The 23,477-nt window shown below is 39.8% G+C and overlaps 2 protein-coding genes across 5 annotated transcripts in view; one reads left to right on the top strand and one right to left on the bottom strand.

Moving 5' to 3' along the window:
• The window catches only part of LOC120524942 (pleckstrin homology domain-containing family A member 3-like), a 47,403-nt gene extending 45,938 nt beyond the window's left edge, over positions 1–1,465 (bottom strand). The window contains exon 1 of the mRNA XM_039746824.1: positions 1,342–1,465. Within this exon, the coding sequence (XP_039602758.1) occupies positions 1,342–1,444 (103 nt within the window). The 5' untranslated portion in view covers positions 1,445–1,465. The remainder of the gene's footprint in view (positions 1–1,341) is intronic.
• A 3,874-nt stretch (positions 1,466–5,339) lies between these two features.
• tarbp2 (TAR (HIV) RNA binding protein 2) overlaps positions 5,340–23,477 on the top strand; it is a 52,240-nt gene continuing 34,102 nt past the window's right edge. The window contains exons 1-2 of one of the 4 annotated variants that reach the window (XM_039746819.1): positions 5,340–5,594; positions 22,656–22,746. In XM_039746819.1, coding sequence (XP_039602753.1) covers positions 22,682–22,746 — 65 coding nt within the window. In that variant the 5' untranslated portion in view covers positions 5,340–5,594; positions 22,656–22,681. Of the gene's footprint in view, positions 5,595–22,655; positions 22,820–23,477 lie in introns of those variants that run through there. The other 3 variants (XM_039746820.1, XM_039746822.1, XM_039746821.1) reach the window with 3 other exon arrangements.

Below are 23,477 nucleotides of genomic sequence, written 5' to 3'. Positions count from 1 at the left end.
ATTGTTTATTAATTTATTGTCACATATCGCAGTACATTTGGTTTATGTGTTAATTTATATCTTTGTCTTCAAAAAAGCTCTCCATATTATGGGGAAAGAACGCAATAGCCAATAAATGTGTATACGAAAACGCAGTGACAGTCTTAGGTGGAAAGACTGGAAATGTAGAAGGATGAAGAAGACATACAAACGAGTAATGAGCAAGTATGAATGGGCTATGTATGGAATTTAAATAGGAAATACAATGTCAGGGAAGAACATGATATTCTCAAATGTGCCTAATCCCAGTTAGGGTCCCGACAGTATAGGGGCGTCATGTTGATCCCAAGGATAAATCCCGCGCACATCCACAGTGGGCCAATCCGAAATCAGCAATCAACCTAGCAGAGGAGTGGGAGAACCTGAAGGGAAACGTACTCTTAATTCGAGGAGAACGTGTAAACGTTGTACGAAGTGATGGGAGCGCAGCAAAGGATAAAACACAAATCATGTACAAAAGATGTGCGGTGTTTGAAACCGGGCTAGTCAGACCAGACAGACGACAAATATATTAAATAAATAAATACGTTTCGCAGAATCAATTGTTATAACTCGTTTGAAAACATTGGTTTATAAGCGCGGTTTACTTTGTGGGCCCAACATTACTGGAAAACGCCTGCCACAAGACAGGACGAATGGATGGAATACAAAGTTATTAAGATGTGCCCATCTTCTTCAACGAACTTCATTAGAATTCTTATTAGTGCTTGTTAGTTTAGACTGACGAACTGCAATGAACTACCATTATATAATATATCGCCTTGCATACGTGCCCAGTACAACAATAAAGAAGGTAGAAAACGATGCACGGCGAGAAGTTCACTCGTGTTGTTGCGTCTGTGAAGCGTAAAAGCCAGTTTACCAGCAAAAGTGACGTAACAAATCACTTCGGTTGAACTGAAATGTTTATGAACTTGTCATTACAAACATTGTGTCTGTTATTTAAAATACTCATCAGTCAATAAATTTGTATTTGCGGAGTTTGAAACGGGCATCAAAAATGAAGCTAGCAGGTGCTGTTCCCCGAATGAAAGATCACCATAGTCCGGTACGACCGTTGGGTGCGGACAGTCTTCACACAAACACAGTTTCACGATTTCTTTCCCGCATCAATCCGCTACAGCTGTACAACCACAAACTTTTTGGGGAGTAAAACGCAGAAACAGAGGCGGTGATGGATGCCACGCGACACTTTTTTTCTTGTTCTTTTTTTATAATCTCTACCCTATGGTGCGACAGCAGACGATTTTCACCGTACAGGAGTGAGTGATACAAAATAAAAGAGTGGATTGAAAAACTCACCCGATAAGTAGTTAGTCCATTTGTGCAAAATTCCTTCCATCTCCACAATTCCATCCCATCCCCTTCTGCTGTGAGGGGGTGGGTTGAAGCTGACAATTCCCATTCTGCGCGTCTCTGTTTACAGCGCGAACCAATCACGGTGGAGGAGTCCAGACATGGTGCATACAGATTGGCTGCTGTCGTTCCACTTTAGACAAAGCTGAGTTGGCACTAGTTGGGCGGGGCAATATAAGTAATAAGCATATAGTCTGTAGCTCAACCAATAGCTGTAAGCAGAGAGAGGAGTTTAGGAACGGTGTACAAAGTACTCTGGTATTTGTAGTTGGAATTCACGGCGTTTCGCCCCGCGCATCCAGCAACCTAGGCTCTATCCTTGACATTTGTTCAGTTTTTCTTTTTCGATTCACTTCACAGGACTCCTTCTTAGTTTCTCTACACTCCGTTTTGGACAGGGCATAGATAGATAGATAGATAGATAGATAGATAGATAGATAGATAGATAGATAGATAGATAGATAGATAGATAGATAGATAGATAGATAGATATGAAAGGCGCTATATTATATATTCATTCTCTACTACTTCCAGTAGGTTGAGAGTGAGTCCCATAACTGAGTGTGCTTTCTTAATCAGCTTGTTTATTTGCTGGGAGTCTCTTGATTCTCAAATGTTATTAGCCCAAAATACTACAGTGGCTACTACAGAATTATCCATCCATCCATCCATTATCCAACCCACTATAGCCTAACTACAGGGTCACGGGGTACTACAGAATTATAGAATATATAAAAGAATGTCACTAGCCACATTAAAGGCGTTGTATAAGAATTGATGCTGGTTTGATGACAAAGGTTAGTCACATCAAATATTGATTGTATTTAAGATTTTCCTTCTGTTAGCTCACTTTACATTATGCAAACTGATAAAAATAAGCAATTAGAATTTATATTTGTGAACACATTCTTACTTTACATCATTGCATTTTTTTATACCTGCCTAAAAGTTTTGCACAGTACATACATATATATAATATATTCTTATTATATATATATATATATATATATTATTTTTAAGAACAAGGCTTAGTACTCGACATCAAGACACAAACCATTGACAAATATTCAATACTATGTTCTGAAGACAATCCATGAAATTTAGCATTTGACCCACGCCTGACTCAGAGAGATATTGAACCCCATCAAAAGTAGTTGTTCCTATAAAACAAAAGAGCAAATAAAATTAAATGGTTCAGTACAGGCCTGCCAGGATTACTTTAGAATTGTAATGACTTCTTCCCAAATTCCGAAGAAAAGAATTTGATTGATTCCAATCTGACATAGGGGAACACGTTCCCATTTAGCTATACTGTAGAAGGTGGATTGGGATTCTTCCAGCTGAACAGAATCAATTGTCTGTTGAAACAATTGAATCAGTTATCCCACCTGATATTACATTACATAATGCTGTTAAGGAGTTAGAATAAATATTGATCCAAGGTTATTCAAGTGACATAAGATCATAAGATATTTGACAAACGTCAAAAGTCCATCAAGCCCGTTTGCTTAGCTAATAATTAAGCTGTCCCAACATCTCTTTCAGGTTCTTCATAAACACTGTCAACAAAGCAACAAAAGGGGGCTCCCACGTTAAATGAAAAAAATATATATTTACAGTATACAATAAGGTTAATGATATATCAATCTTGGGAATACAACAAAATTAGAATCTGATAACTGCAACATGGTCCACTGAGGCTCATGCCATTCTTGTCTTGCTCATGTCGATTGTCTTGTTAAGTCGTCTCAGGGGCATCTTAATGTATAGGCACTGGCTGGGGGTCCCAGGAACATAGGGTCCCACAATGTTTCTGGTGCATAAATGCCTCAAATGCTGTCAAAAGAGGAGCCTGAGCGCACTACTTTGCCCTGCGGGCTGGGGGCCTGTGATACTGTTAAGTCGGTCCTGAAAGTAAGTGCAGCTCATGTGTATGGTGGCACCAAAATCTTTTAAGATATTAATGCAGCCCTGCCTTTGACTATCTCTCTTACAACCCAAAGGTTTATTTCCTCCGGGGATGCTGTTGACTTGTGGTGTAGCAGACTCTCCTGCAGCCCGAGGCAGAGGGGCCCTACAGAAAAATATGTTTTGGGCATTTTTTTGGCTAAATGAAATAGTGAAAAACTGGTGATTCACATCAAGTAAAGTTACAGAAAACAGACGGGCGGACACGAAAAATCTGAACAAGTTAGTGAGTAAACAAGGAAGAGGTTCATCATGATAAGAAAAAGAAAACAATATAGCGCTACCCAGATCAAGCAACTGGCTAAACAGGCCATTCCCAAACTACGAAACATAACATCTGTGCTTAAAGCGCCAGTTGAAGAGGGGATTGGCGAAATGCTTCCCGTGTCATAAATGGAACAGATTATACATCAAGCGACTCCACCATCGCGAGTGACACAAAGGCTTCTTCTGCTTGTCCTCCTTACCATTGCAGGTGACCACAAGCTAATTTATGATGATGTGCCATGCAACCTGACAGCTCCAGACCAAAGAAGGGCATGTAGAAAATGCAGAGAAACAAGTCGATAATAACATTGGGGGCTGAAAATATTACATTGTTACAAACTTCAACAAATCGGCAATACACAGCGCGACTCTAAATATTTGTTTGAATTGTTTCTGGCTTCAGTGGAGAGGCAAACTAGGAGAACCTCCGTGGATCGATTTCATAGTGGCCAATATGGTAAAAAAGTGAAAAATCGTTAAATGAAGGAAACTGTGGAGGATTTCTTCGGATCCTACAGGTCTGGGTTTGCGATGTTCAGGTTTTTTGTATACTGTATATCTTCACTGCATTTATTTTTAGGATTAATACTTCTCATTCTGTTTGAAGTATTCTGATAGTTAATCTGTTGAATTATTGCCGTTTTTGTTGTTTCCGATTGTTATTCTTTTTTCATTAACTGCACCATGTTGTTGGCAGAAACTGCGCCGTTGTTTTCAGCCTCCGCGTACAGCCTTGCGTTGGACATCTGAAATAAAAAAGGTGACATTCACACTGCAGCTTCATTTCCATTTTTTCGCTCAAAGATCTGATTTTTAGAGAAGTGTGATTTTCAAAAAAAAAAAAAGTCACGGAATCAATTTTTTTCACAAAGGATCTCGTAACGATTGTTTTGCATCCCGTCCACATCGCTCTCTCCAGTCCCGTCTCCAGTCCTCTGGGCCACTTGTTCCTCTGTACAGAGCACCGGCGGGGACAAATGCGTCCCGAACTGCCGTTCCTTGATTCTTTTTCTTTCCATCACAAGCTGACAAATTCGCACGCGTCTTGCGCCGAAATGATGCGAAATAGAGCAGCATCTCTTAGTTTGCATCTGTATGATAGCATTCTATATTATTCATTTTGTGCATGTGGAACACATTCAAGATATATAGATTTGGATCAGTTGCAATTTAAAAAAAATGAAAAGAAAAAGATACGTGGCAAAAATCTTTCGTGTGAAAAGCCTTCGCGATTCTTCAGACAAAAGTGTTTTTATTACAGCAATAGCATACAGAAATGTTTAATGTGTGATATTTTTACAATTTTTGTTTTTCTTTCCTCGTTGTTAACTGACCATAGTTCAATAATTAATTAATAGTCTAATATTATTGTTTTCCATTCATGTTAATCTGTTTGTACTTTTTCAATAATTAATTAATAGGCTAATATTATTGTTTTCCATTTATGTTAATCTGTTTGTACTTTTTGTATGTATATTAATAAATCTGTCATTATGTGTACTGATTCTGTATTTGACAATCTGTATAATCCGTGCTTGCATTTTCACCTGAGGACATATCACAGAGCTATGCACCTGCACTCGGTGAAGAGCACTACAGAAAAATAAACTTAACTGAACCAAAAGTCTAACACTCTAGCAACCTGGCAGAGAGTGACGCGGCTGTCCCAAGAAGAATAAACACTACATGTCCCAGCATGCACCGGCGCAAGCCCGGATGCTAGGCTGGACTCCCTGTAAACGGGTGTCGGGGCTTTGAAAATTATAGCGATTATTATGTTCATTGTGGTTTTATTTTTCCACATCTGAAGCCTTACAAGGCGATCGCTTCGTTTAGTTGAATAGGAAACAGGCAAAGGGGTGGGCAGCGTCAAGTCTCACACAGCACGCTTTCCTTTTTGTGCGACAGGGAATGAACGAGGAGCAAACAGCGGGTAACTGTAAGAACAACTCTGGTTGCCTCAGGTATGCAGTAATAAAACGAGTATTTAAAAGGGAGGAAAGTGGGAAAACTCTTAATTTTTATTGACTTTTATATGCCAGTGTTTAGAAGAATCGCTTAACGGGACATGCGAGGTGAAGATAAGATGCACTTGTTTGACACAGGGAAAGCATATGCGCTGTCGCTTTAGTGTCCAGTTTTTTTTTTGTTTTTTTTTGCGGCGTGAGTTTCAGTGTATAGTCCGTTTCATTTGGTTGTCTGTTTCTGAATGATGTGGTTATTTTGGCCTTGGCGTTTTCTCCGGTTCTTTGTGAGGAATAGTGTGGGGGGCTGCTTGCAGCGCGCATGCGAGCCATTGCTTTATTTCATCGAGAAGGAGGGTACGGCGGAACAGCAGGGACAAACAACCTTTGTAGAACGCTGAATGCTCAACACGATGTGGAAAATCACGTCAGTGATCATGCACTATAACTTATGGAATTATGACGCTGCTCTGTATAAGTTAAGTTAATTATGGAAGAGGTAGAGGATTTTTTGATGGGACTGATAAAGCGACAGATGCAACAACGCATGCGTAACGTGTATTGGGACCTGGACTTTTCGTGAATACGCATGCGTAAAGGCAGATTCAGAAGTTTACTGTTGTCGACTCACTGCGAAGTATGAAGCCGCACGGTGAACTACTGCGGCTTACGTTTCTAAGTTATTCAGTGGTATTTTAGACCTTATATTTTTTTTTTAAGAACAATGTATTTGGAAATGTTATTTAAACTAAATTTGTAATACAATAATATACATCTCTTCAAGTCAAAACGTCCGGCAATTGGTACCTTTTTGCGTATGTAGAGTTGTGGTGAAAAGTTTCTATTCATATAACGAGCATGTACTGTATGTCAGGACAGGACTGAGCTTCCGGTGAATTCTACAGGTGTTATTTTCAGTGGCAGAATGATATTACAGCACAATCGTTATTACACACAAAAAAAAAAAAAAATCAGAAATTTAGTGCGCAGGGTTTAAGTTATTGTGAGTTTTCTTTCTTTTTAAATTTTATTTTCAAAAATTATAAAATTACAATGGCATGTTACTCGATCCGGCTATAACTTAATAGATACACAAGTTTACTTCAAAACGAATGCAATGGAAACCAAGAGAAAGCGAGACGTGAACAAAAAAAAGTCTTTTGTAAATATGATAAAATCATTAACAACATTAAAAGAGTAGGCTCAGCATTCCTAGTCTGAAATGATAATATATTCTTGAAATGTTTTTTAAAAAGTTTTGTACATATTCAAAGAGAGAGAATTTCATTTTTTTTTCTAATTTGAGATAATATAAACATTACATATCTAATGAATTATAGAAGGTGGGTTGGGATTCTTCCAGCTAAGTAGATAAGTAGTGTGGTTACAATTGACAGATTCATTTCTGTACACTTAATGCCATCCAGGAGTGCACTAGATATCACCATTAGTGAATTAATGTATGACTGAGGCTGTCTGATAAGTACGTACATTTTTTTGTCCAAAATGATAATAAATTTGTGCATTCCCAGAACATATGATCTAGTGATACAGGAGCAACCCTCACTTGGGTTTTGTCCTGGGTACATGTTGTATAATTTCAAATGAGATAAATGTTATCAGTGAATGAACTTTAGCTAAATTATGGAGTTCATGCGTCTGTTTTACTTGCGCACATTCAAGGTAAGGTTGAGTTCTGCTCCTTTTCTGAGACGCCTATTGAAACGCCCCATTTCCACCATTCTCTAGGATCTTTGAAGGGAAGATTCTTTGAAATATTTTTATAGATTGTTGAAATGCTCAGTGAGTCATTATCGAGACTAATCAGTATGGTCTCTGGGATAGGTACGGTTGCGAGATGAGGAGAGTTTGGTAGATGTCTTTTTAACAAAATTTTGTAATGTATATATAGGAAGAAAAAAGCTGTAGATGGAATGTTATATTTTGGGCAAAATTGTTTATAAGATGCAAGTACATTTTCTGTATGGAGACGTCTATGTGGCTTAACCCCTAGTGTGGTCCATAAGTTAAACGCTGAGTTTGTTTGAGAAGGTGGAAAAAAGATGATTGTCATGTATAGGAGCAGCAGATAAGTGCCTTTCTACTTTCCCCTGTATTGGTTCAACGTTTTAAGTAAATGATGGACTTCAAAACTGTTGGTAAATTTAAGTGGTAATATTGAGTGGTACACAAAGAAGGGCATATAAGGAACATTTTGGCAAGGATTTGGTTTCCATTGCAAGTCATGCCTGTGCGAGCTGTGGGTTTCCTGGAAACATCACATAACTTTATATGTACAGGGTGCTTGCACCTGCTTAGATTATTAATTAAGTAGTCTCTCAGGGCTGGATATCTCTGTCTTTTTCTCTGTATGTATATATATATATATATATATATATATATATATATATATAATCTATACTAATCAAAGGCAAAGCCCTCACTGACTCACTCACTCACTGACTCATCACTAATTCTCCAAGTTCCCGTGTAGGTAGAAGGCTGAAATTTGGCAGGCTCATCCCTTACAGCTTACTTACAAAAGTTGGGCAGGTTTCATTTCGAAATTCTACGCGTAATGGTCATAACTGGAACCTATTTTTTCATCCATATACTATAATAGACTTCTGCTCGATGGCCGTGGAAGGCGGAGTTGCGTCTCCCACGTAATTGAGTGCCTGCCCATATAAGGCCGTCCGTCAGCGGCAATCCAATAGAAACACTGCTGCTAAATATTCACGGGTGATGGACTGTGCTTATGCAGACGAAGATGAGATGGTCAGGGTGGTGTTTGGCACAAACTCAGCGAAACTGCGAGAGAAACTTTTAAGTGTCGGGTCTTAGCTAACATTAAATACAGCCATGGACATCGCACGAGATAGCACAAGCACAGCTGAGAACCTTCGATGCATGTACTCCGAGCGGCTCACGTGAACTGACACAGTGCACAGACAAAAAGCAACAGTTCCAATTGAGAAGGCAGCAAAAAAATATGAAGCGTGTGACACATACAAGCATATTCATAACTGCAGCTACTGCGGAAACAAAGCACACGGTTTAAAAAAGTCAATGTCCTGCTAAAGGAAGACAGTGTAAAAAAACACCCGTGCATGCAGTGTGTCACGTCTCAGATAAAGAGGAAGACGAGCTATTTATTGATGCAGTAAGAAACAAATCGATGAATGAAACCTGTTATCTTTACAACGATTGACAAACACGGAATGTAACTTGAACACAACACATCCTCCAAATACGAACCTGATTGAAAGAAATAATGATAATCAAATCCTTGATGACAGCAACACTCATAACACTCACAAAACAATTACTGTATATTGACAATCATGTTACGTTATTTTTAAAATGTTCCTTTTCTTTTTCATAACTTCTTTAATACACTACTTCTCCTGGCTGGTGTTTATATATTTATTTATATTTATTTATATATATATATATATACACACCCGATCTACATACTCTCAAATAGACAAACTATACGCCGTGGCGCAATGGAAGAGGCTTTGTCTCTAGCGCCGACATCTGAGGTTCGATTTCCGAGAGGGGGTGCACTGAGTATGTACGTCTGATGACCCCAAAATTAGGGTGAAACACGTGTCACGTACTCTTTGCATTATTTCACAGTAAAAGTATTTCAATATATATATACACACACATACATGTATATCAGCACTTCCCGAATCATTTTACCCTCGCATCCCCTTGGTTTGAGACGTATGAAAAAATATGCGGTTAACGCAGAAAGACAGATCACCAATTGAAGCTTTATGAATAATGGATACTTTATTCACCATCAATGATTTGATTTGGTAAAGCCATACTCAGTGTAATTATTAGATGAACGGTAAACACGTAAGAGCGAGGGGAGGATGACTTATTGAGGCACGCAGGCAAAACCACAATAGAATGCAGGCTCGATGTAGTGCGCGTCAACTCGATCTGAATTGCGCGATCACATTTGAAAAAATATATCTTTTCAAGTTCTATTTAGTTGACACAAATATTTTTGGTTGGAATGTAAGGCGAATTTACTCTTTACATTTCTGTAGGGAAGAAAAATGTATGCAATGATGCCTACATTTAACTTCCATTCCTACCAAAGATATTTCTGTCGACTAAATAAAAATTCCTTCTATTTAAAATTTAAATAGAACTTGAACAAATACGATAGTTCATAATATCCACGCAGACTTGCACGTAAGAGCGGGAGTCATCCGTTTTAACAAGCAGCGTATTGCACTGATATGAAATTAATTATTTAGGAATGGATAAATAAATTAAGATTTTGTACAAATAATATTTTTCATTTTTCTTCCTTGATGGATTCTGGCACCCCCAGCAACAGTTGCTTGCACCCAAAACTGTATATATATATATATATATATATATATATACACAGTAATCCTCCTCGATCGCGGGGGTTGCGTTCCAGACCCCCCGCGATAGGTTAAAATCCGCGAAGTAGAAACCATATGTTTGTATGGTTACTTTTATATATTTTAAGCCCTTATAAACTCTCCCACCCTGTTAACATTATTAGAGCCCTCTAGACATGAAATAACACCCTTTAGCCAAACGTTTAAACTGTGCTCCATGACAAGACAGAGATGACAGTTCATAATTAAAAGAATGCAAACAATTAAAAGAATGCAAACATATCTTATCTTCAAAAGAGCGCCGTCAGGAGCAGAGAATGTCAGAGAGAGTGCTCGCTAAGAAAAGCAAACAATCAAAAAATCAATACATGCTTTTAAGTATGCCGAAGCACCGCAATAAAGCGGCATTTTGTAGAGGAGCCTCCGTGTCCTCTGTGCAAACAGCCCCTCTGCTCACACCCCCTCCGTCAGGCAGAGAGAGTGAGAAAGATAGAGAGAAGCAAACAAGCACGGCGCGGGAAGCATATCATTGAGGAGTTTTAGTTAATATGTAATACATGCTCTGATTGGGTAGTTTCTAAGCCATCCGCCAATAGCGTCCCTTGTATGAAATTAACTGGGCAATCAAACTGAGGAAGCATGTAACCTAAATTAAAAGAACCATTGTCCGCAGAAAACGGCGAACCAGCGAAAAATCCATGATATATATTTAGATGTGCTTACATTTAAAATCCGATAGAGTGAAGCCGCAAAAGTCGGCGATATAGCGAGGATTACTGTATATATATATATATATATATATATATATATATATATATATATGACAGCAACACTCATTACTCTCAACAGTGACAAAACAATTACATTGACAATCATGTTACGTTATTTTCAAAATGTTTCCTTTTCTTTTTCATTACTTCTTTAACACACTACTTCTCCGCTGCGAAGCGCGGGTATTTTGCTAGTATAAATAAATAAAATCCAACGTCTGTCAGTCTGCTTTTTACGAGAGAACTACTTAACGGATTTTATCGTTTTATTTTTGTATAATTTGCTTGATTTTATGACTTCTCTCATTGCGCCGAGTATCATAGTTTGCTTGCGGTACCACTTTATTCGCCTAAACTTGAGAGAGACACAGCGGGCCGAGTGGAGTGGGATGGGGCCCTCCTCTTCACTTACTCATGCATCTGCCTCAAGGCATGTCTTACATCCGCATGGCTAGTGGATAAGAGAACTACTTCATGGATTTAGATCGGGCTTTTTTCCATAATTTGCTTGTACATTCCGGTTGATTTTGTGACTTCTGTCATTGTGCTAAGTATCATAGCTCGCTGGCAGGAGCAATTTATTCGCTCTAATCTGAGACAGAGCTGCAGGCCGAGGGGAGGGGGAAGCGTGATGTCAGGCGTGACGCCAGCCTCAGTTCGAATCAGTCAACCTCTGGCCACGTTTTGTAGTGTACCTTGCTTCTGCTTAGCTAGCGATATCTGTTTGTTTATTGATTTTTAAAGGTTATCCTGTTTCACTACTGTGCAGGTGGAGCCGCAGGGGACAGCTAGTGCATATGTATATATATATATATATATATATATATATATATATATATATATATATATATATGTATGTGTGTGTGTGTGTGTGTGTGTAAGTCTGGAGACAACCTTTAGTAAATTTTACTCAAAACTGGATTTGAACAATTAGACGGCTCATTTAGTGTCGCATTTCTAAATTAGTCTAACACCTAATGAAGGTGCTGCTCAAGATAGGGATGTTAATTTTGAACTTCTGGTACTGGTGGTCTTGTTAGCCTAGTCTGACAGAGAGCCAGCTTCAGATTACGATAAACTGTCTACAGCCAATAAGTCATTTGAGAAGACCCCTGTTAAACATATTAATGTGTGTTGTATTTGCAGAGAGCACATTTTTAACACAAGCACAATGCATGCATTTAAAATAAACATTAACCTGTAGCAAGTGAAAAATCTTTCCATAAAATCAGATTATACATTGGCATTGAAAGACATCAGTGGACGAGTGTTAGAAGTGACCGATCCATTGTCACAGCTGCTGTGTGTGCACTCCATTGTTAAGCATTACTACGATAGTATAGGAGTCATTGTAAGCTTGAAAGTGTTAGCAGCTGCTGTATGTTCATGAAAATATGAACTTCACAGTATGTACTCAGAATAAACAATTTGTCAGACACCTTCAAAAGGACTGCTGTTAAGTGAGATGATAATGAAGAGCCACAGGAGATGCAGATTTCAGCACTCAAAACACCCAAATCTACATAACGCCACCAGCAGAAGCACAAGACTGTACAAACTCCAGTATCTGACTGCACATCTAAATGAATAACTAAAGACAGCTAACATTACTGCCTAATTGGACATGCAAACATGCCATGACCAAATAAAGGTGCAGAATTTTGACACATCGTAGACCACTGTGCTTGTCTAAATACGAGTTGCTGTTGTTACGCCATATGATGGTAAATAGTCAAAATGACAGAAAGACATTGTAGCAGACATAAGCACTTCTGAAACGCATGGAGCCAAGCAACTGTAGTAGAGTACACATGTGTCTGTCTGCTCTCTTGCAGCACTCACTACAACATATACATTGCATTATTAAACTTCTGTTACATTGTGGGATAATAGCCGATATATTGCATAGGTATATTTATGTAATGGGGTTAGGGTTAGAAGTCAGATACGGTGCCCTCCTTAATGTTTTGGACAAAGGCACATTTATCTTCGATTTACTCCTCTGCTCAACCCTTTAAAATTACAAATCAAACAATTCAGATGAGATTAAAGTACAAATTGAAAACTTTCGTCTAAGGGAATTTACACACAGTGGTCCCGAACCGACAATAGCAATTTTAGCCTTTTGCTTTCTCTCAGCATCAAGTCTTTGTTCGGTATCTTTAGCTGTTTTCCCTGAAACCCCGGTGGTTTTAACTTCATGGACTGGAAGAATAGGTGGCAGGTGTTTTAGGAAGAAGACAGGTTGGTGTAGCATTAGCAGTGGTGGATTTTGCCTCTCTTCACTATAAACTGTTTAACAAGTTGTTCCCAGACGTGTATTCTCATTTTAGAATCACGTCTGGCCCCGCAGTACTCTTAATTAAGTGGTGATGGAAATTCCAAAATGTGTTTTAACTTGGTGCCTCTTAACTGCCTGTTGGTGATCATGATTGATGACTTCTGGCAGCTTTTCTCCTATATTTCTAGTTTGACACACATTGGATTGACCAACACACATTACAGTACAGTGGAAATGTTCAAGGAGCTCAGTACAGACGTGAGAATTAAGACTATAGATTTTCACAAGTCAGGGATGTCTCTTCGAGCCATTTCTAAACAACTTAAGATTCCAAGCTCATTAATTGGTCTGGAAGGAGACCCAAACTGTCCAACGGAGCTGAGAGAAAATTAGACCAGAGAGTCAGATGTAATCCATGAACCACCAACACATAGGACTACCATGAACTGCAATCTGCTGGAACACCAGTGTCACTGTCCACACTCATTCAAGTTATACATTGCTATGGGCTAAGACGCTACCATCTAAATAGACGTCCATGATCCAAAATCAACACCTTCAAGCTCAAGTAAAGTTTTTGGCGGAACACATGGACAAAGAAAAGGCCTCCTGGAGGAAGGTTTTATAGCTAGATGAAACAAAGGTTAAGTTGTTTGGCCACAGTGACATACCAGAGGTATGTTTAGAAGAGAAAAGGTGAGGCGTTCAACCTCTAGAACACTGTGCCAGCTGTTTATCATGGTGGTGTTAGCATCATGCTCAAGGGCTCTTTTGCTTCCAGTGGAAGTAGTGCATTGGATGTGGATGCAATAATAAGGAATGAGGATAACCTTAAAATTGTTCAGTATGACCTCAAACCACCTGCAAAAGGTTGAAACTTGGATACACTTGTGGGTGCTCCAACAGGTTGATGACTCTAAACATGCATCAGAGGTGGTTTTAGAATTGCTAAATCAGGAAGGCATTAAGCATTCAGAGTGGCATTCCCCAACTCAAATCCTAACCCTATTGAAAATCTATTTAGTATACTTAAAAGTCAGGTCCATGACAAAAATGAAAATCAACACATTTGGTTAAACTTCTACAGGGTGGTCCAGATCTAATTATGCAGATCCAGATCGTCTGGATGACTTTAATTTATGAAGGAACGATTCCAGTTTGGCACGAAGATGATTCTTCATGTCGTCAGTTCGCACACTTCTCGATGGTCCGGGATTTTTCTGGTGATTTTCTATGTAGTAAACTTAAGTTATAGCATAACGATAATTTCATAATTAGATCTGGACCACCCTATACTAACTCCACCAGAAGCGTCTGATCTAGGGTAGTGATTCTTAACCTTTTTTGAGTCACGGACTCCTTTAAGAATCTGATGAAAGCTATGGACCCCATTTCCCCAGAAATATTCACATAAACACAACTTTGTATGCAATGAATATCGAGATTTGATTGTCTCATACATATTTGGCATACACAAGGTAGAGGGTGAGTCCAAATTATGGTAACATTTGAATGGCGGAAACAATTTATTCACAAAACATACTTCATATGTGCAGGATGATTTACAGGAATGTCTCACCCTGTTCGCCATCATGTTCAACACACAAAAACCAACGAGCAACAGTACCATTTAACGCCCGGACACACATTTTGCGGGGAATGGATGATACCACAGTCCGTAATCTGCCCTTCAGGTCACTGATATCACAAACTTACCTGCTATACATGAGCTCTTTCACCAGACCCCATAACCAGAAATCTCAGGATGTCAAATCAGGGGAGTGTGGAGGCCGTGGCAATGGTCCATCGACCTGGAAAGGTATGGTCGAGATCAAAATAACCCATTAGTGTTAACATAATTTTGACTCATCCACAATCTAAAAAAAAACTCTCCTTTTTTTATACAAAAAGTAATGGCCACTCATTATAATTATGAAATACAATCCTGTTGTGCAAATTAAAACAGATCTACTACTACTATGTTTTATACTACTGTAACTACTACTATAAACTCTATCTACTCTGAATCAACGGTACTGGACGGTAGGTCCATGACACCTCGGGTTAAGAAGCCCTGATCTAGGTGAAACATGTTAAGGGACACATAACCATCCACGTCACGGGGGTCCGCTGGAGCCAATCCCAGCCAACACAGGGCACAAGGCAGGAACCAATCCTGGGCAGGGTGCCAGCCCACCACAGGACACACACAAACACACCAAGCACACACTAGGGCCAATTTAGAATCGCCAATCCACCTAACCTGCACCGGAGTGCCCGGAGGAAACCCACGCAGACACGGTGAGAACATGCAAACTCCACGCAGGGAGGACCCAGGAAGCGAACCAGGGTCTCCTAACTGCGAGGCAGCAACGCTACCACTGCGCCACCGTGCCAACCTGACACATAACCAAATATGTTGTATTGTTTTTTTGGTGTGTTGTATGTTTTTGCCCCAGTATGTGTGTAATTGTGACTCTGTGATAATTTTAGATAACCCACAATACACTAAAAGTTGTTCAATAGTTTTTTTTCTTCTTCAAAAAAGACATATGTTGTACTTTATAGTCATTCTGCCACATGAACAGAACAGTTGTAGAGATCACTGAAAGCACAAACTGCCCTCACATACAAATCTGTCATCATGATGAGCGAACACCACAGAGTTTGCTTCACTGTGAATTTGCAAAATCACAAAAATAATTGAAAACTTTTCCAAAAAACCATGAAATGTATATGTTCAAGGGATAAGGAGGAACTGAACTATTTTTGAGTGGATTATGATGGTGCGGTCAGGGCTGTCTTAGCGTATGTGCACAATGGGCCCTGACTTGGGGGTGCATGATGTTTCTGATGTCCATATATGTTTTTATTTTGCTATCAGAACAGGACCACCAGTGCACTACTTTGGCCTATGATGCTGTTAAGACACTGGGTACAGTGTTTTTTAAGTGTCCCTGAGGGTTAGGGAAATGTCTTCTAATTATGGTGGACTGATTATTGTGGTCCAAAGTGGAATCTGGACTGTGAGGCAGCATTGGGCGACCATGCCCAATTGCACCTGTAGAGTTCCAGTCTTGCTACACACATAAATCTATTATTATTATTATTATTATTACACAGGGCCCAAGAAAGAAAATGGACACAACCCTGTGTAATAGTAATAGCCCTGTCCTGTAGAGCTTGTATTTGATTGCAGCTCTACTGTATGGCTAATTATAATTGCAAATTAGCCACGCGGTGCAGCACTGCCAGCTCACAGGGATCAGTATTATACTGTATATCCGGTGGCAGTACTCCTAATGTTCTCATTACGGTCAGGGTCGTGACATTACACGTGCCTGAAGCAGATTGGGCAGGGATATGACATTAAGCATGGGTGAAAGTTTTGCATATGGCTGCCTAAGCACTGTGATGTCACCCTTACCTCAGAAAAAGTATCACATGGGGCCTTTGTTAAAAATACTTGTCTAGCCGGCTGCAGGGCTAATTTCCAGGAAAATATTCTGCAAAGAAGGTCACCATTGAACACGGCATATTCTCTGCCAGAAACGCTTTGGCAAATTTTGCCCATCAGCCCTTGTCTGTTAAATGAGTGGTTGGAAACTTTTCACCCCAACTGTAGCCGGAGAGGGATCCTGAATTATTGTTTTTAGGTATAGAGAGCTTAAGACAATGTTAAGTCGTGTTTAAAATGGTAAGCCATTTACTTTTTTCAAGTGCCAATTTATTTGCTTAAAGTTTTGGGATGAATGACTGTAAAAAAAGGAGAATTATTTTTCAGAACATGTATGATCAATACACTTGGACAGGCTAGACAATTGTACTTGATCGAAAATGTGGGCAAAAATAAAAGGGCAGAAGACAAATATGCAAGGGTGAAGGCTCAGTCTATATAGTTTTAAGAAGGCTTTTTTTGAAGTTTTTCAAAGATAAACTGCATAATTGTGAAAAATTTTATGTCCCATCACTGAAGGTTTTCTGTTGAACAACCTGTTGCATTATATTCAGGGTTCCTTTTAGGTTCAGGACTGTGTCTGATTGACCCGGAATGGACTTGTGTCTTCTCCGCCATCGGTTTTTACCAAGCTATAAGGAAAGGCACTGGGCGGTTGTGACTCTGGATTGCATTAAAAGGAAACTCGTCACGCTTTTCTATTTTTTAAATGTGAAAAGTAACTCTGTCATGTGGGAGTGTTGAAAAATCGTGGCAAGAAACAGTGTAGTTGTTTTAGTGGAAATCCACAGAAAAGAGCGCATTGATGATGTCTCTGTTCTAACCAGCACATGGATTTTTGGGTTTCTGAGTTCTTTGCCCAGCACTGTACTAGACTAGGGATTTCACTGGCACTTTTCTGGCGATTAATAAGAAAATGGGGGCATCACGTCATCCTGCAGTTTTGGTCAATGCTTGAACATGAAAGAGATAATTTTGTTATTTATAGATAGACATTTTTTTCTTTGCCTTGAGTCAGGTTTGATAATGTTATGCTGTTTTTGCCTGGAAGCAGGAATTCCCCCCTACTAACTCCTGCAGAACACCCTTTTAACTGTATTGTTTATCTGATGTCAATTCCTGCATTTATTCCAACATCAGGTATTTATTATTTAGAGTGAAAAATGCACAGCCTTTTCTGCATTACTTTGACAATTAGAGCTTTATGTAATGTAGTACCTTTACCTGAGTGCTCTACCGCAAGGTGCTTTTTAAAGCATGCTGGTACAACACAAGTAAATAATTAAATTCCATGGAAGTTGAGATAGTATGGAAAATGGTAATAAAAGCAAAAAGGAGTCATTTGTATTGAAAAAGTATAAAGACAAGGTATTTCATGTTTTACTTAATCAACTGCATTGTTTTTTAAAGATACACATTTCTTCTGAAATTGATGCCTGTAACACATTCCAAAAAAGTTGGAGCAGATGCAATTTAGGAGTACTAATGACGTGAGAAGTTGAAATAACAAGGTGGTGTGAAACAGGTGAATCAATCATGTTAGGGTATATAAGGAGCCTTCCAAAAAAGGCGTAGTCCTTCAAGTTTTATAACACACCGGTGAGGCCTCTTCTGGAGTCCTGTGTGCAGTTTTGGTGCCCAGGCTACAAAAAGGACATCACAGCACTAGAAATGGTCCAGAGAAGAGCAACTAGGCTGATTCAGGGGCTACAGGGGATGAGTTATGAGGAAAGATTAACTCTTTGAGGGCTGAATATTTTTTCCAAAAAACACAGTTTTCTGAAAAGCACACAAAGCAATATCCACAGTAGGCTTGCTGCCAGGCTGTCTTCACTTAGCATTGGGCAGGATTGGCAGTGGCGGGTGAAGTGCATTGCAGTCTGGTTTTACCTCTTGTTATTTTTAGTGGCAGTCCTACCAGACGAACATTGCCGTAGGCGCGTCAGCTACACAAACCTAGTCAGCACCACGATCAGCTGCGGACCAATCAATTGATGCTGGTACTTCAAATTTGTTTTCGATCAGTTGTGGCAAAATCGGAGTCCAAGTCAGAGTACAATTCAGCGGTAATATGCAAAATGTCATCCACAGAGCGTTTTGCTTTAGGCATTCGCTTCGATCTCTCACCAGATGTCAATGCCAGCTTTGGCGTTGTTTGCTCCTCACTACTCACTTGAGCACAGGGAGTTTCAGTCAAACCAATGAAGCTAACTTTCCTTCTAGCAAAGAGAGTCCAAGTAAAACATAACATTGGGTTTTGTTGCTGTTTACAGTTGATTACCATCGTCAACCCTCCTTTTGACAAAAGCCAACATCCAATCAATCAATCAATCAACATTTATTTATATAGCACATTTTCATACAAAAAAAAAAAAAATCCGCCCTGAAAGAGTTAAAAGAGCTGAGCCTTCTCAGTTCAGTCATGTCTCCTGTTAATCTCCTTTGGCTTAAAGTGTTTAAAATTAAGAAGATCCAGTGGATCAAGAAGGTGACTTTAAAATGAGTTCATCAAGAACACGGGGACACAGTTGGAAACTTGTTAAGGGTAAATTTCACGCAAACATTAGGAAGTTTTTCTTTGCACAGAGAGCCACAGACACGTGGAATAAGTGACCAAGTAAAGCTGCAGACAGGAGGACTTTAGGAACTTCCAAAACTCAACCTGATGTTATTTTAGAAGGATTAAAGTGGTTAAGGAACAGTCTGCTTTATTGGGCTGAATGGCTTGTTCTCGTTTAGATTGTTCTAATGTTCTAAAAGAAGAGCAAAGATGGGTGGTGAATTCAGCACTTTGAGAACAACGTTTCTTAAAGACAAATCAGTAGGATTTTGGGCACTTCACCCTCTAGTGTGCACAATATAATAAAAAAAACAATCATTAAATCTGGTCATATCTCGGTGCATAAAGAGCAATGTTGAAAACCACTTCTGAATACGCGTGACCTCCGATCCCACAGACGTCAGACTCTTAAAAACCGTCTTATGTATGTAGTGGATATCATGACATGGCTCTGTAATGCTTTTTCAGTCAATACCATTAATGACCGCATGCCAGTTGTTGTGCAACACAGAAGCCATACATCAACACTATTTAGAAGTTCCAGCAACTTCCCTGAACTCGCTGTCATTTAAAATGGAATGTAGCACAATAGGATCGTGTTTTGTGGTACGTCAAGTCAACCTTTCAGATGTTTTATTGAAAAAATATAGTAGTCACGTCCTCTCAGGACAAATTGGAAAAACTGCATCAAATCTAAAAGCCAGCAACTGTCATAGTATGGGGTTGTGCGTCATGGGTAACTTGCACATATGTGAGGGTGCCATTAATGCATAAAGATACAGTGCATCCGGAAAGTATTCACAGCGTATCACTATTTCCACATTTTGTTATGTTACAGCCTCATTCCAAAGTGAATTCAATTAATTTTTTTCCTCAGAATTCTACACACAACACCCCATAATGACAACGTGAAAAAATTTACTTGAGGTTTTTGCAAATTTATTAAAAATAAAAAAACTGAGAAATCACATGTACATAAGTATTCACAGCCTTTGCTCAATACTTTGTCGATGCACCTTTGGCAGCAATTACAGCCTCAAGTCTTTTTGAATATGATGCCACAAGCTTGGCACACCTATCCTTGGCCAGTTTCGCCCACTCCTCTTTGCAGCACCTCTCAAGCTCCATCAGGTTGGATGGGAAGCGTCGGTGCACAGCCATTTTAAGATCTCTCCAGAGATGTTCAATCAGATTCAAGTCTGGGCTCTGGCTGGGCCACTCAAGGACATTCACAGAGTTGTCCTGAAGCCACTCCTTTGATATCTTGGCTGTGTGCTTAGGGTCGTCGTCCTGCTGAAAGATGAACCGTCGCCCCAGTCTGAGGTCAAGAGCGCTCTGGAGCAGGTTTTCATCCAGGATGTCTCTGTACAATGCTGCAGTCATCTTTCCCTTTATCCTGACTAGTCTCCCTGTTCCATGCCCACAGCATGATGCTGCCGCCACCACCATGCTTCACTGTAGGGATGGTATTGGCCTGGTGATGAGCGGTGCCTGGTTTCCTCCAAACATGACGCCTGGCATTCACACCAAAGAGTTCAATCTTTGTCTCATCAGACCAGAGAATTTTGTTTCTCCTGGTCTGAGAGTCCTTCAGGTGCCTTTTGGCAAACTCCAGGCAGGCTGCCATATGCCTTTACTAAGGAGTGGCTTCCATCTGGCCACTCTACCATACAGGCCTGATTGGTGGATTGCTGCAGAGAAGGTTGTCCTTCTGGAAGGTTCTCCTCTCTCCACAGAGGACCTCTGGAGCTCTGACAAGTGACCATCGGGTTCTTAGTCACCTCCCTCACTAAGGCCCTTCTCCTCCGATCACTCAGTTTAGATGGCCGGCCAGCTCTAGGAAGAGTCCTGGTGGTTTCGAACTTCTTCCACTTATGGATGATGGAGGCCACTGTGTTCATTGGGTCCTTCAAAGCAGCAGAAATGTTTCTGTAACCTTCCCCAGATTTGTGCTTCGAGATAATCCTGTCTTGGAGGTCTACAGACAATTCTTATGACTTCATGCTTGGTTTGTGCTCTGACATGAACTGTCAACTGTGGGACCTTCTATAGACAGGTGTATGCCTTTTGCAAATCATGTCCAATCAACTGAATTTACCACAGGTGGACTCCAATGAAGCTGCAGAAACATCTCAAGGATGATCAGGGGAAACAGGATGCACCTGAGCTCAATTTGGAGCTTCTCGGCAAAGGCTGTGAATACTTATGTACATGTGCTTTCTCAGTTTTTTTTATTTAATAAATTTGCAAAAACCTCAAGTAAACTTTTTTCACGTTGTTATTATGGGGTGTTGTGTGTAGAATTCTGAGGGAAAAAAATGAATTTAATCCATTTTGGAATGAGGCTGTAACATAACAAAATGTGGAAAAAGTGATGCGCTGTGAATACTTTCCGGATGCACTGTACGTACAAGTTTTGGAGCTGCCATCGAAATGCCATCTTTTCCAGGGCTGTACCTGCATTTTCCAGCAGGATAATGACAAACCACATTCTACTTGAATTACAAGTGTCTGGCTGTGTAAGCTGAGGGTGCAGGTACGAGATTGATCTGCCAGCACTCCTGACTTGTTTCTGATTGAGAATGTGCGGCACATTATGAAACACAAAAGGCCTGTCCAATTGCACAGCCAAAGACCTCCATAGTGGATGAATGGGGGAAAATTCCGCCAATTTTTGTCTCCAGTGCCAAAACGCTTAATAAGTATTATTGAAAGAAATGGTGTTGTGACCCAGTGGGAAACAGTCGACTCTCCCAAACCTCTTGGAGTGTGTTGTAGCCATCAGATTTGACATGAGTGCATGTTTTCAAAAGATTCAATTAAATTCACAAGATAGAACGTCAAACAACATGCAGCTGGAACGTTTTCAACATTGTACTGGATGAACAGGGCAGAGTGGTGGCTTTGAGGCTGGAGATCTGTGCCAGCAATCAGAAGGTTGTCGGTTTGAATCCCATAAATGCCAGAAGTGACTCTACGCCATTGGGCCCTCAAGCAAGACCCTTAACCTGCAATTTCTCTGTCCTGGGTATAATGCCAATCTGCATCCATCCCTGCAAGCAAGTCCTCCAACTTACATGGAAAACTTGGAGGTTGGTGGCAGGATTGGCGTGTTCCAGTGTGGTGCAGAGGTGTCACCCGTTGCACTCGGGGCTCAACTTAGGTGGTTCGTTCATTCAGTGCTTGCTCTCAACCCCTCTTTCTCTTTCTATCTCTCTCTCCTTTTTGATTTTATTAGCATTTTCCATACACTCTCAACTTTTTTTGGAACTGGGTTGTATACTTGGTCACTTCTGGGGAGATAATGTTTCATGATGATGTGGCAGAGGCCTGGACATGGTCAACTGACAGCAAGGGACAGCAGAGAGCAGGTGGTATTAGTAGGGTAGGTACAGAAGTGGAGCAATTAACAAAGGCGAGATTTGCAGGAGTCGGCTTCTATAACCTTGTAACTCATTAATTAGTCGATACTCCAAGCAACTGGAAAAGCAATGTTGTTTTCATAGCTTTTTATTAAGTTTTTATGTGTGATGCCTTTATCAAAAGAGACTTACAAATCACAGTGGTTCAATTGTTCCCATATTTCTCGGTCTCATCAGCCATCATCGGATCCACAGATCACTCCATGGAAGACAATCATCCTCAGCTACGAGGGATAGCCCATGATGATGACAGTTGGAGCACTGGCAGGTTAAGTGACTTGCTCAGGATCATTTAATATGGCGCCGTTTTATAGTGAACTCCATTTCAAGGTGCTTTCCTGGTATAGTATAGTTTTTCTATATTTCTATACATAGCGCATTGGTGGCAGCTTTATGGTTTACAGTGCACTGCTTAGCCACTTGGCTGCATGTCATTTGATTTCCATGCTTTGCTGTTCAATTACCTGCCATTGGTGTATCGATTTGTAAGTTAATCTTTTTAATGATGGATTAGTATCTGCACTAGGAATAGACTATGACTGCCAAATGAACAGGAAAATCAGTGTTTGATTTTGATCCCTAATGTATAGAATTCTTTTTAAAATTGAAGTTATCTTGCGAGTTTTTATTCTCTTAAGTCATGTAGTGTGATTCCAGCCTAAATAATCAAAAGGGTTAGATCTCCTTTAGCTTGTGCAACTTTCCATCTAGAGGCAGAACGAGGCTGACAGCCTCATTCATTATAAGGTAGCATGCTGAGGAAGAGATTAATTGTATACCACTGGTCAAAAGTTTGGGGTCACCCTGAAAGATTTTTTTTTTTTTTTAAATTGGTACTTTTTTGTTTTATCAAGATACTACTAAATTTATTTAAAAATATGGCCAAAGCATTACTAGTGTTTATAATGGCTATTGTGGCTCGAAATGACTGATTTGTAATTTATTACTAGCTTTCTCCCGTGGCTACACCCGCGTAGTAGTGAAACAGGACAAACATTT

Source organism: Polypterus senegalus, chromosome 3 (assembly GCF_016835505.1).
Source record: "Polypterus senegalus isolate Bchr_013 chromosome 3, ASM1683550v1, whole genome shotgun sequence".
Classification (NCBI taxonomy): domain Eukaryota; kingdom Metazoa; phylum Chordata; class Cladistia; order Polypteriformes; family Polypteridae; genus Polypterus; species Polypterus senegalus.
This window is presented reverse-complemented; position numbering and strand designations above follow the sequence as displayed.